Source organism: Aotus nancymaae, unplaced genomic scaffold (genome assembly GCF_030222135.1).
Source record: "Aotus nancymaae isolate 86718 unplaced genomic scaffold, 86718_ANA_hifiasm-v0.15.2.pri h1tg000067l, whole genome shotgun sequence".
Lineage (NCBI taxonomy): Eukaryota > Metazoa > Chordata > Mammalia > Primates > Aotidae > Aotus > Aotus nancymaae.
The window spans coordinates 31,431,601-31,445,690 of record NW_026988482.1 but is presented as its reverse complement, the minus strand read 5'-3'; the positions used below and the strand labels follow the sequence as shown (position 1 = coordinate 31,445,690).

The 14,090-nt window shown below is 44.1% G+C and overlaps 1 protein-coding gene across 4 annotated transcripts in view; it reads left to right on the top strand.

Moving 5' to 3' along the window:
* Nucleotides 1-14,090, top strand: part of ARHGEF3 (Rho guanine nucleotide exchange factor 3) — a 336,225-nt gene that overhangs the window by 134,471 nt on the left and 187,664 nt on the right. The window contains exon 1 of one of the 4 annotated variants that reach the window (XM_064367221.1): nucleotides 12,863-12,991. The exons of the other annotated variants lie outside the window; for them this stretch is intronic. Within the exon in view, the coding sequence (XP_064223291.1) occupies nucleotides 12,941-12,991 (51 nt within the window). The 5' untranslated portion in view covers nucleotides 12,863-12,940. Of the gene's footprint in view, nucleotides 1-12,862; nucleotides 12,992-14,090 lie in introns of those variants that run through there. 4 annotated transcript variants of the gene reach the window in all.

Below are 14,090 nucleotides of genomic sequence, written 5' to 3'. Positions count from 1 at the left end.
AAGTGGAGCCCTGAGCACATTTCGGATCTGGAATGCACATTGTTTTCTGCAGTAATTATAGTTTAAGCACCATGGCCCTACTCAGCCCCCATGGTTATTTTCCTGCTGCAAAATAAGCAGCTTTGTGCTTTCAAAGTGGGAGGTAATGAGGGGGAGAGGAGCACCTGAGGGACATTAAGGAGCGTTTTCAGAGCCTGTCTCCAAGCCTGAATGGGAGCAGAATGGACCCGGATATGTGTAGGGATGCTGCCACTGAAAAGCTCTGTGACCATGGGCCAGGAACTCAATCTCTCTGAGCCTCAATATCTTCTAGTCCTTGCTTCAGAGGGTTGCTATGGTGATAAGGTGTCGTATCATTGTGGCAGGACACTCAACATGGTGCCTGGTATATAGTAGGTGCTCAAAAAGGAGGAGTTTCTTTTCACTGCCTGTAAGTGCCAGAAGCTTTGGGGTCTGCAGTGGGGAAACATGTGCCTCTCTTAATGGGTGATTCCAGCACACATGTTGTCTGACACTTTCCTGCTCTGAGAAGCTTTGGTGCATCCTTCTCATGCTGCATGGGCTAGCTTAGAGTACTGGCTTGGGGTGGATTTCCTGCACATCAGTCTAGCTGTGTGCTCTTCAGTAATTGCCTAACATCTCTGAACCTCAGGTTTTCTCATTTACAAAATAGATACCGTAATCATTTTTGATTCACAGTTGTTAGAAAGATTTATGTAAAAACACATGTAAAATCGAGCACCGGTGCTTGGCACAAACTGTGAAGGCAGTACTGTTGTTATCCCCTTTGCAGAGATGAGGAAATCAAGGTTTTTTTTTTAATGTGTCGAATGACTTTCCCAACTCTGCAGCTCATATGTGGTACAGCCTGGACTCTGGCCTAGCAGATTGGCTCTGTGGTCCATGGTAGGTAACCCTGACATTGAACCTGCAGGTGGTTGGAAATACCACACAAGCCCCTTTAGGTGCCTGATTCTGGGCCTCCCTTCCTCAGAACCTTCATTTTTGTTGAAAAAATCTTTGTTAAATTGGGTTAAAGCAGATCGTAATAATATCACTATTACCAAATTATACAATGTTACATATAGTATATTTAAAATGTTTATTTATGTTATTTATTATACTTCTGTATAAGATTATTATGTGTAATCTCAGCAACAGCTATTTACACAGATTGGCATTCCTATTGGAAATGCCCTAGCCAACTTCAGCACTTACAATTACTTTTTGTTGTGCCACATGGGGCTTATTATTCATCATATTGCTGCAAAATTAATTGTTTATCTTATACAGTCTCTTGGAAACTGCAGTTGTTACTTGCTGTGTGCCAGGCACTATGCTCAATAATACATATTTGACTTACTTGATTCTCACAAGAACTTTTTGCTGTGAGTCCTCTCAGTATTCCTATTTATCAGAGGAGGAAACAGAGGCCCAGGTAAGTTAAGTAAATGATCAGGGGTCACACATTAAGTGACAGCACCGGGATTTGAACCCAGGTTATCTGGCTCAGAACTCCTATTCCTCACCTCTGTGCTAAATTGCCTGCCTTTATTTCTGGTCTGTGTTCTGGATGCTATGCCCTCACCACCTTTGCTGGCTTGGCATTTCCAGACCTGCGAGGCTGCACATTTAACGCAGCATTCCCTGGGGCCTGTTACTAAGTGTGAGTCTCTCTCAGCATCAGCGGGTCATTCTGGGGACTCCTCCCACCACTTCCAGGAGGCCCATTGTGGCTCAGCCACACACATACTTTAACAAAATAAAAATCAGCCTTTCATTTTAATGATGACAAAACCCAGAGATGAGGTTCTTGTTATCATACTGGGGGAATCTGGGTGATTGGAGTTGTAAAATCAAGTAGCTGGGGAATTCCTAGTTTTCTCCATGAATTATCCATGTGAGAGGTCTGTGTAATTTCACATTACAGGAGAGGATCGCTGTGCTTAACTCCTTCTGTTGGAAGGGCAGACTTATCTCATGTCTTACTCAGCCAGGAACGGGGAGTTGGAAAGCATAGAAATGGAACTTCTTATTATTGAAATTCCTGACTTTTAGCAAAAATATATATGTATGTGTACTTTAATACACAGGAAATCAACTACCAAAACACCTGACTAGTACTGTATTCTATGGCCATGGCCACTGTCTTTTTTTTTTTTTTTTTGAGACAGAGTCTCTCAGTAGCCTCAGCAAAATAAGGAGACCTTGTCTCTACAAAAAGCAAAACAAAAGTTACACTTGTGGACGGGCGTGATGGCTCACGCCTGTAATCCCAGCACTATGGGAGGCTGAGGCAGGTGGATTACCTGAGGTCAGGAGTTCGAGACAGAGTCTCTCTCTGTTGCCAGGCTGGATGCAGTGGCACAATCTTGGCTCACTGCAACCTCTGTCTCCCAGATTCAAGCGATTCTCCTGCCTCAGCCTCTCGAGCAGCTGGGACCACAGGCTCCTACCACCATGCCGAGCTAATTTCTGTATCTTTAGTAGAGATGGGGTTTCACCATGATGGCCAGGATGGTCTCAATCTCCTGACCTCATGATTCACCCACCTCGGCCTCCCGAAGTGCTGGGATTACAGGCATGAGCCATTGAGCCTGGCCATGGCCGCTGTTCTTGACAAAAAGAATTTCTATCTGGTCATGCAGCTGTTCTGGCTGAGAGACTTGCCCTGCTTCCCCATTTCTTGCAGGGTAGAGTCGGAACTCCCACCTTGGCTGCAAGCATCTCATCTCTGACCTTCCCATCCCATCCCTTCCTCAGATGCCTTGACCATCTCCTTGCCTCCCGAATGAACTTTGCTGTTCCCACTTCTCACCTTTGCCCTGGCCCCCTTCTCCTCAGTCTGGCAACTCTTATACATCACTAACAACCAGCTGGAATGGCACCCTCACTGGGGAGACCCTGAGAATGGTCCCTGGCTTCTTCCTCTGCGTCCCAGTGCTCCGCGGCTGTGGGAACCAGCAGGTTGAGCAGTGAGGGTTGTGTGCAGGTCCACATCTCCTCTGGCCTTGTGAGCTCCTGAGGCATTTTTACACACCTATTGCTTTGAACACAGAGCTGGGCAAATTTCTGTTGAACAAAGGAAGTTGGCCCCATTCTTACACGTCAGTCTGCATTTCTTGCCCAAGGAAGGTCTGTGGGCAATGGGTAGAATACCAGGTGGGAGATTGCACCACCAGCCTCCAGGCTCCATGAGAACCTGTGGCGTTAGTGCTTACACTCTGGCCGGTGTGTATTCAGTCACTGCCTGAATGAGTACTGTGGTATGAGTCTGTGCTGTAGGCCTGGACTCCAGTCCCTATTCCATTACTGCCAAGCTTGGCATATTGGATGACTTTTTTTTAACCCTTCTGAACCTCTTTCCTCATCTATAAACTAGGGATAATAAAAGTACTTATCTCACAGGGTGGTCATAGAATTAACTTAGCTTAGCCTAGCATCTGACACACAGCAAGCCCCCAATCAATAGTGGTTCGTATTGTTAATAATGAAATGAATTGATTATAGGATGTGATAAGTACTGGGAAGGAAGTCAATAGGGTATTGTGATAGAGAATAAGATGGTGGGATATGGGGTATCTCTAGACAGCCTGGTCAGGGAAGCCTCCTGTGAGCCAAGCTTGAGTGATGACACAGCTGCTGCTATATGAAGAGTTGGAGGAAAGCATTTTCGGGAAGAGAGTACAGCAAGGGCAAAGGCCCTGTGGCAGGAAAGATCCTGGTGAGGAACAGAATGTGAGTATTGCTTGGGAGGACGGAGGAGAGTAGGATGAGATAAGGTCCAAGAGGGAGATGGGGCCAATTGATGCGGGACCTTATGCCAAGGGATAGTGTTGGGGTTGAGTTCTAAGTGTGTTAAAGGCCATTTAGTACTTATGCTCAGAATCATCCTGTGCAACTGGTTTCCAGACTACTTTACCTTTAGCCTGTCCCGTCTTACGTGTGTATTAATATATGAACTAACTCCTAGCAATAAAACCCAGTTCTGACTGAGTTAAGCAGAGAATGAATTTATTACAGTATCTAGGGTAGCTCACCCAGGGAAACAGGGACAACCCCAAATTATACCACCAAACAGTTACTGTAAAGATACTATTGCTACCACTGCTGGGTAGGTGTAGATGCCATGGCTTGCACCACCAATGCTGGTTACAGGCCGTGGCTGCGCAGTTTACCCTCACTCTGCCTCTGCAAGCTGCCACTACCCTAGCAGAATGGGGTCAGCAGCGGCCCTGCTTCTTTGCATCCCAGCACCTGATTGGCTGAGCCTGCTCATGTTCTCATGCCCTGGCTGCAAGGCTGAGAAGCAAGTGTGTGGCACACTCATCGCCTTTGGTTGAATGTAGGCTCTGGTTCCTGAGTTGGGGGATTCCCCAAACTAGCTAGGTAGATCTCAGCTGCAGGAGATTCAAAGGGTGACCCTTGTGTCAGAGGCGTGTGAACAAGAGCAACTCCATCTTGAATAGGAGCTGGGTAAAATGAGGCTGCGACCTACTGGGCTGCATCCCAGACAGTTAAGGCATTCTCAGTCACAGGATGAGGTAGCAGGTCAGCACCAGATACAGGTCATAAAGACCTTGCTGATAAAACAGTTTACAGTAAAGAAGCTGGCTAAAACCCACCAAAACCAAGATGGTGACAAGAGTGACCTCTGGTCATCCTCACTGCTACACTCCCACCAGCACCCTGATGGTTTACAAATGCCATCACAACATCAGCAAGTTACCCTATGTGTTCTGAAAAGGGGAGGCATGAATAATACACCCCTTGTTTAACATATATCAAGAAATAACCATAAAAATGGGCAACCAGCAGCCCTTGTGGCTGTTCCATATATGGAGTAGCCGATATTTTATTCATTTACTTTCCCTATAAACTTGCTTTCACTTTATTCTCTGCACTTGCCCTAAATTCTTTCTTGCACAAGATCCAAGAACCCTCTCTTGCGGTCTGGATCAGGACCACTTTCTTGTAAGACTCACACAGACCCATGGAGTAAGGAACACGTGGTGTCACTGGGCCTCAGCAGCTTTTGTCTAATAGGTAGTGGGGCTTTAAGAAAGGCCTGACTGCTTCCCTCTTAGACAATGATTTAAAAAAATAAGTGCTGAATTTGAAGCAACTAGTTCTCAATATGATGAGAGGTTAGGAACTATTTTTTACACATCATTTAGTTTGTGCAGGTGTGGGGTAGCATGTTTCTCTCTTGTTTATCACAGACTCGCATTCCTGTTGGAAATGCCCTAGCCATTGTCAATGCTTATAATTGCTTCTTGTTACAGCCACGTGGGGCTTATTGTCCATGATTCTGTTGCAAAGTTTATTGTTTATCTTATACGGTCTCCAGGAAGCTGTATGCGGAAATCTCTCAGCCTTACCAGGAAGTATGACTTAAAGGGACATTCTCCAGGGCAGAGCCCTAACTGAGGAGGTGCTGAGCTTCCAACCAGGACCAGTTGCCTTGGGTGGGAGTTGGAAGCCCTTTCTGCCTATCTCGTTTGGTTTGCTATTTCCCAGTGTTTTGGTGATTCCTTTCTGATTCTGAATTAAGGGAGAAAAAGTGGCAATACTGATTCTTCAGGTACATATGAACACACCCAAAACAAAACAAAAAATCACTTTCGCCGATGTTTAGGCAGAATGAATGCTCTGAGTCATTGGGGCCCACATGCTTTTAAATCTCTTGATTTCTTGGGGGTATTTTCATAAAAGTCTTGAACTTTTTAGATGGATACAGGGATTTCAGGGAAATCAGCATTGTAAGATTTAAAAATAAATGTGACTTAAGTTTTAACTACGCTCTCATTTTATTTTCTCTATTGAAAGGAAGAAGGGAAATGGGAAACTGCAAGTTTCTATTACCTTTTTATTCTTAGATGCCCAGTTGACAGTCAAATCAGGATAAAAAAAATCAAACTATAGGCCAGGTGCTATAGCTCATGCCTGTAATTCCAGCACTTTGGGAGGCTGAGGCAGGCAGATCACTAGGTCAGGAGTTTGAGACCAGCCTGGCCAACATAGTGAAACTCTGTCTCTACTAAAAATACAAAAGAATTAGCTGGGCATGGTCAGTTGGGCATGGTAGCTGGTGCCTGTAATCCCAGCTACTCAGGAGGCTGAGGCAGGAGAATTGCTTAAACCCGGAAGGTGGAGGTTGCAGTAAGCCAAGATGGTGCCCTGCACTCCAATCCGGGTGACAGTATGAGACTCTGTCTCAAAAAAAAAAAAAAAAAAAAAAAAAATCAAACTGTGGATTTCAGATTTGGTACTGCTTTTCAACTTGCTAGGAGGAAAGTTTGAACCAGTTTCCACCATTATACCAAAAAATTTCCTCTTCTGTTTTTAAAAAATTAAAAGATTATTATTGTGACTTTGTCTTTAAAAAAATTATTATGGAAAAATTAAAACCTATACAAAAATAGAAACAATGGTATGATGGCCCCAATGTCCCCATCATCCTTTGTTATGCCCTTTTTTTTTTTGAAACTGAATCTTGCTCTGTTGCGCAGGCTGAAGTGCAGTGGCACGATCTTGGCTCACTGCAACCTCAGCTTCCTGGGTTCAAGTGATTCTCCTGTCTCAGCCTCCCAAGTAGCTGGGATTATAGGTATGTGCCACCGTGCCCAGCTAATTTTATTTATTTATTTATTTATTTATTTATTTATTTATTTAGTAGAGATGAGTTTTTACCATGTTGGCCAGGCTGGTCTCCACCTCCTGACCTCAGGCGATCATCCTGCCTCTGCCTCCCAAAATGCTGGGATTACGGGCGTGAGCCACTGTGCCTGGCCTGTTCTGCTTTTAAATACATATGTCAATTATTATCCTACCATCCTTTCTGCAACGCTGCTAGGGATAAAGGAGTCATGATTCCTGTTTTATAGATGAGGAAACTAAAGATCCAGGAAATTAAAAAGTGACTTACCAGGTCATTCAACTAGTAAGTGGCAGAGCCAAAAATCATAGAACCCAAATATTAATTTACTGTTAACTATTCCAGCCAGACGTTTGTTCCCAGAAATTATCCCTAAAGAGTTATCTGAAGTCAAAATAATAGTGAGAAACTTTTTAATAAAAAGGATTCTTGCTTTTGTTATATATTTTTAACTCGGAAATTCAGTGTGTCAAGAGTTGTTTTTTGATATAGGCAAATTACTTTTTAAAATCCTCCTGAGTATTCATGTAAGTGTCAGAAATACCACCCCCACCCCCATATTCAGATTTTCCACTTCTAACTATCTTTGACAGTACAATGCCAAATAGTAAGTCTCATTTCCAAGTAAGGAAGCCCTTTGGCTGATAGGTATCAGTTAATCAGTTTTTAAACTTTTTTATCTTTCTGAAAATTGGACAAAGGTCAGTAACCCACAGATAGGAGTTTCACTTTTAACTGACAGTGTAAGGAAGGGGACTTGACAGTTTCTTGAAAAAGCTACACCCAGGGTGTTTATGTTTCTAAGAAATAAACTGAATGAGCTTATTTGCAAGCGGCCCCTGTCTGCTTCATGCAGAAATTCTTCAGGCGGCCCTTGATTCTTGTGTTGGTCAAGGAGGCAGAACCGCAGCAACCAAGCCAGTGGCTGCTTCACACAATACATCAGAAGACAGCTTTCCTTTTTTTTTTTGCATTCACTTTTAGAAATAGCTGCCCATGTATCAGTTGCCAAAATAATGTGAGGAATCTGGTTATAAAAGTTCAGATTTGTTTAGAGAGAATAAATACAGAGCTCAGGCGATTGCTCGTAACAAAACCAGTAAGATAAGCACTCAAGATTAGCCATGACTAGCAATCGTTGAGACCTCCATGTTCCAGCATCATTTATTTTTAGTTTCTGTGTTGAAACCGTAGATGAAGACTCTTGTATTTATTCATTCTTGACCTTGGGCAGCCAGGTCTGCTCACACATTCTTCTCCTCATTTTATAATCTTGATCTGGGATACTAAGCAGGACTCTTCAAGAGCAACAACATTTTCAAATGGTCAAAGTCTCTTGAATTGAACCACCTTGAGTCCAATAGGCCTTGGCCTGGGAGTCTGGACACCCCTGCTGCATTTGTCTAGAATTCGTGGTGAAGCGGGCAGAGGAGTTGTTCAAGTTTTACTTGGATTAACCACCCTTCCAGCACTGAGGAACAGATGAAGACATTCAGTCAATAGAAAGGCATGACTGTGAGCAACTTCCAGGCTCGACTTTGATGTTCTTTTTATTTGTCACTGGCTTGCTGTGCGTAATGCCTCCCTGACAACCTAGTAACACTCAAAGGTATTGTCATACCTCCCCCCTCCACCACAGTATGAATTTTTGTTTTTCCTTAGTCTTACCTAAATTGGCAACAGCCTTAGAATCCTAAGATGTGAGAAATAATAATCTTATGATGTTGGTTAAGTCAGTGTGCAATATACTATTTTAATTTGGTCACTGCTACCATCCCATTTGAGGTTTTTTCCAGCCTTTTTTTTTTTTTTTTCATTTTTGTGCAGAACGGGGTCTTGCTATGTTGTCCAGGCAGATCTTGAACTCCTGGGCCCAAGCCATCCTCATGTCTCTGCCTCCCTAACCACTGGGATTACAGGTGTGAGCCACTGCACTGAGCCATGATGTTTTTTTACTACCCATTTTTACATTCAGTTTGTGAATTTTAAAATTTGAAGCATCAAATGGGATATATTTAAAGACTTTGAAATTCCCTTTTCAACTGTAATGTTTTGTGAAATCTCTGGCTTGTTAAGTAAAAATAAGGAAGACATTAAGGAACTAGGATAAAGTTCAAATGGAAATAACCATCGTTGATTGCCAACTTTTAATGAAGAAGTAATTCTGCTAAAATCTAAATATTTTATGTAAATGAAAGTCTCACAACCCTGATGAGTATGTTTCTTACAATATCTTTGGTGAGGAAATTGCTTGGAACTTCTCAGCAGAAAATGCTCTCAGGTTTATCAAACAAGAGCACAGGAAACATGGTTCTGGTTCTAGTGATGTCATGACACTTGTGGTGGCATCTCAGTTAGGTCCCAGTTTTGGTGCTAGTCTCTTTAGAGCCCAGCAAGAGGGGTTGTTACCAGTTTGGTTATTTAACCAACTGTGGGAAAATAGGGTCTATTTTTGCATCGTAGGCACCTTGTAGGTATTTTCCTGTGTATAAATATATGATTCAGCTCTATACACAGAAAGAAAAATACCATACCCTAAGAACCTACACCCCCAGAATTTTACAGTTTTTTTTTTTCCTTTTTAACATTTGTCTCCAGTCTATATAGAATTTATGCTGGATAAGTATGAAGAAGGGCTTTAAAATGAGGCTTTTCTTTCCAAGAGGCAAGTGAATTGTCCCATTGTTTGCGAACCTTCTCCAGTGCTTTGCGCTCTAACATATCAGATTCTTGAATAACCCAGAGCGGGTTTCTGGCTGTCTCTTCTGAGGGCTGTATGCTTGTAGATGGAGCTCTGAAGTAAGCTTGCCGCCTCTAGATCACGTGCCACGGGTAGGCACACACCATCTTTTTGAGTCTCCGTTTTTTTTTAATCTGCAAAGAGAGATAATAAGGCCTACTTTGGGACCATCATGAGGATCACATGGGAAAATACATGGTAAGCGCTCATATGAAAATATAAACCGGTCACTCTGGTTTCGGTAATTGTGGCTGTGTGATATCTTAATATTCGCACACAGGTGCACTTTTATCATGAGTTATCAACACTGGCAGAGGTAAGAGGAATGGACAATGAGAAGTGACATTTCAAGCATATCTTTCATATTTGCTAAATGTCCACAGGGCAGGTGGCTAAGTGAGTTAATTTCCTTCCATATCATAGCATGCTCTGCACTAAGAGGTTGAAAATGTGCCTGACAGAGAAAGATGCCCTGGATGTTAAATGAAAAAAGCAAGTGGTAGAACAATATTATCATTCTATTTCTGAAAAAAATAAGATGTCACACCCAGCAACTCATGTGCTTTTAGACAGAAGGAAATGTCTGGAAGGATTACCACCAGAGGGTGCAAACTGGTGGCCTCCGGGCCAGTGTAGCCAGCAACTGTGTTGTATGGACTGTACAGTACTTCTTACAGTGATGAACAGTTGCCGGCATTTACAAATTGAGAGATTTTACGTAAAACCCTGAATTTCAGGCTTCTGTTGAAAAAATTGAAATGTCCGGTTACCCTGGGCCAATAGCCCCTTAGGAACCCAAAAAGCTGGATCTGACCTAAGACAAAAATTCTCAGTGGTGCCCAGGTGCACACCTGGCCTTTTCCTTCAGGTACCTGACCCCTGGTCCTAAATGCATTTGGGTTTATGAACCTCTGTCTGCATCTGGCTTTTTAACACCAGTGTGTCCAGGGATCGGGATAGAAAAAAAAGCAGGGCCTTTGGGAAGACTCACTTTTTACTTTATATACTTCTGTGTGACTTTGAATGTGTCACAATGACACTATGTTACTTTTAAAATGTAAAAACCAATACAAAAACATGTTTGAATACTTGGTAGTATCCTATATGCCATAAAGAAAACTCCTGTTCCTTTTGATATCCCATTATAAAGCTCAAAATTGAACGTGGACCTTGCGAAGCAGAGCCTCTTACTATTGAAATTCTCTACTTGAAGTGCCTTCTTCAAGGACCCATTTCAATCTTCTTGCTTCTGGTCAGAGCAAGGGCATCAGAGGAAATGGCCATGCCCTGTTCTTGACTTCCTTTTTGCAGGCTGCGTCCCTCTCCCCCGCCAGGGCGTCTGCTGGCCCTCTCTCTGCCCCTCCCTTTGTCACTCCCTGCTCCACTGCTACCTGCCCTGGAGGCCCTCAAGTTTCACCTCTTCCACGAAGTGCTGCAGCCCCCGGGTTTCAGTTCTTCTTTCCCATTCAGTCAGCAGCCGGAAGTCAGGTTGAATCATTCTAGGATTTGTTCATGTGAATGTTCCCTTCCCCCTCCCCAAAGAAATAAAACATAGTATACCGTGGTCATCTCACATTTCCAATCCTCACTGGGGTGAGGCTGGCCTTGGCTGCTGGGACTCCTCAAAGTGGCTTGTCGGGGAAAAAGAGAGGAGTGGCTGGTAATGGAGCCTCCATCATTTCCCAGGGCACTGGCTTTCTTCATCAGCTGAGTTGTCCCCAAAGCTGGCTAATCTCAAGTTGTTTGCGGGCCTGTTCAATTTCAAGACTCTTCCTGTGTGGGAGGCTGGAACAGGAGGCCTTAGGAATACTTGCCCTTCCCCCTCCACCAGCCACCACTTAACCAGCTTGCTTTGTTGGGAGTCAGGCTTTAGGAAATAGGGGATCCCAAGGACAATCTGAAACCTGCCTCTTGGTGGACACTGCCATTTGATCTGACACTCATTACTGAGTGCTTCCAGGTGCTAGCTCCATGGTGACCCAAATGCTTGCCTAAAAGGTCTAAGCCTTTTTACAGTGATTTCACTTCCTCCTTTCTCTAAGCAGGTGTGATTCCCTCAAACTTTTTGAAGCAAGTCCCAAGCCTGTCAGAGCAGCCTCCAGACGTTATTAAAGTACTTACATTTCTTCCAAAGTACCCTGTAGTTCTCTGTACCGCCTTGCTGTTGAGTTTGCCAGTTCTTCTGCCTGGAACACCCGTCAGAACGCTACCCATGTGTCTCTTGCTCTGAGAAGCCTTCTCAGACTTTGTCCCCATGAAAAATGCATTTGCCAAGCTCACTTATTTCCTGGACCCCTCAGCACTTTTTGCAGATTCCTGGCAACATCAATGGAGACAGCCTGCTTTCTCATAAGTCTTGGATTTAATCTCCTTCTGTTAGACCAGAAGCTTGTTGTTTAAATGAACCCGCTGTCTTTGCTGGGTGCTCTGACTTTACTCAGGCCCGAGACAGAGAAAGTCTCTTAAAAATCTGTGCATTTGTAAGAAGGCTTCAGGAAACCCTGGGCTAAATCTTAGCAGCTAAAAATTGTAATTAGGACGATTTTTGCAAGTCAGATACTACCCCATTCGATAACTACAAGAAATAAATAATTAATTGAGAACTACACTGGAGTTATGTCTCCTTGAGTTTGAGACCCTCTGCCAATGTGCAAGGAGGGTGAGAGTGTTGGTTTATTTGTGGGGATGGAGTGAGCCGGGCATAGTTTTCATCTGAAACCTCATAGTTTCCTATGAGACAGTCTACCTCACCCAAGAGGTCTGGGTTTTTTATAAGGCAAGACGTTCATTCTGGTGAGATCCCCTCTTCGTAAAACAAGAAATGTCAGCCATGAATTATTTCCATAATAGCTCTGAGGAGACCAGGAAGACTGCTTGTTATCCATGTCAAAAGTTGAAAGGGAGGTTTCCAGAAGCAGTTACTTTGAAAGGACTCTGAAAGGAAGATGCCAGGTTTGCATGAGACAAAAAGAAAGAAATGGATGGGTGTGTAGTTGCTTTTGAAGTGGGACTCAGTATGGGCTCTGTATTCCGGGCAGGGCTACTGATTCTTGGTAAAGTTCAAGTAGATCGTTGATTCCTCTTTGAAGACCCCAAACTCTCCTCCCAGTGTCCCTTCTCCTAGCGATGCTTTCTTTTTATTTCACCCTGATGTTTGGTTGGGTCTGTAAAGCTCCAGGCAGCACACCCACTTTAGCTGATGGGATGCTTCACGTTACTTTTGGGGGGGATCCAGTGAGCACTGTTTGTATCTTACAGGCTAGGGATTATCAGCCAGAAACTGAATTTCTGGTGTGCCTTTGAATGCCCACAAAGTGCTCTGAAAAAGCAGCAGTAGCAGGCAAGGAAACCGCCAGAGGTGGGGAGCTCTCGACTGGTGCAGCTCTCAGCCTCTGACACTTGTAACTGATGGCCCCTGTCACTTCCTGTCATGCAGCCCAAGTGGCGGGGAGGAGTTCCTTTAGGGAAACCATGCTCAGCCCTGCTCAGAGAATCCTGTGCACAGGGCTCCACTGCAGTTAGGAGCCGGCGAGTCTGGGTGGATGAGGTCGGAGCGCCCCATGGTGTGGTGCTGCCTCTTTCTCCCTGCGCAGGTAAGCCCCCTGCTGCTGAGCCTGGGATGGACCACTGGCTCTCAACTCCCACCCGAGCCCCGTGGGGCGGTTTCAGGATCTGAGGTGTGGGAGGACACGGTGTTGTTTTTACCTTTCAAGACCCTGAGCAGGGAGCTGCTGTTAAAAGCACCTAGGATGATAGAGCCAGATTCCCGCCTCACTTTAGTATGAATCAGAAGAGTGCAGTGTGGCTGCGTTTAGAAACACAGATGGCTTTGCTTGGTTGCGAGGGTGAGCTGAGTGGCATGCGTAGCTGTCAGGCTTCCTTTAGCGTACGTGATTGGAGGGGAGCAAAGGGAGAGGGCTTTTCACACTCTGCTCTGCAATGCTACTGTTTTCATTTTTGCAAGAGGGTGGTTTTAATTAATGGGAAGGAAAAGAGAGAAAAGAAGGATGCATCCGCCTTCTGTTTTGTTGTTGCTATCTAATCACAAAGTGAATTTCCAAGATCTTTTTCTTTAAATTGGAAGATGGCTAAACTCAGATTTAGAAGTTCATGCTGCTTGGAACAACTGTTTTGTAGGTTTCTCACCAGATCAACAGAATGATCCTGGTGTTTTGAGTCTGTTCATTATTGGGAGAATGAAGTCAGCTAGTATCAGTGGAGACTCAGACTCAATACCATTCTCATAAGAACATCCTTGTTTGGTCTGTGTTCTTTTGGAAGGAGTGGCTGGAAATGTTATGTTTCCATGAGTTGAAGAATGGTTAGCAGCTCTGAAGGTTGCTTTCCCTATCTCTTAAATTCATTTGTGTTTTTTTTGAGGGGAGGGGAGTAGTTGTTAAAGTTTTGGATAAGCCAAAATTGATTTTTGTTTTGTTTTTGTTTTTTGAGACAGGGTCTTGCTCTGTCATCAGGCTGCAATACAGTGGCGCAATCACGGCTCACGGCAACCTTGACTGCCTGGGCTCAAGCAGCCCTCTTGCCTCAGCCTCCTGAGTAGCTGGTACTAAAAGCATACATCACCATGCCCTGCTAATTATTTCATTTCTTGTAGATACGTGGGTCTCACTCTGTTGCTCAGGCTGGTCTTAAACTCTGAGTTCAACCAATCCTCCTTGAGCTCAAGCTTCAGCC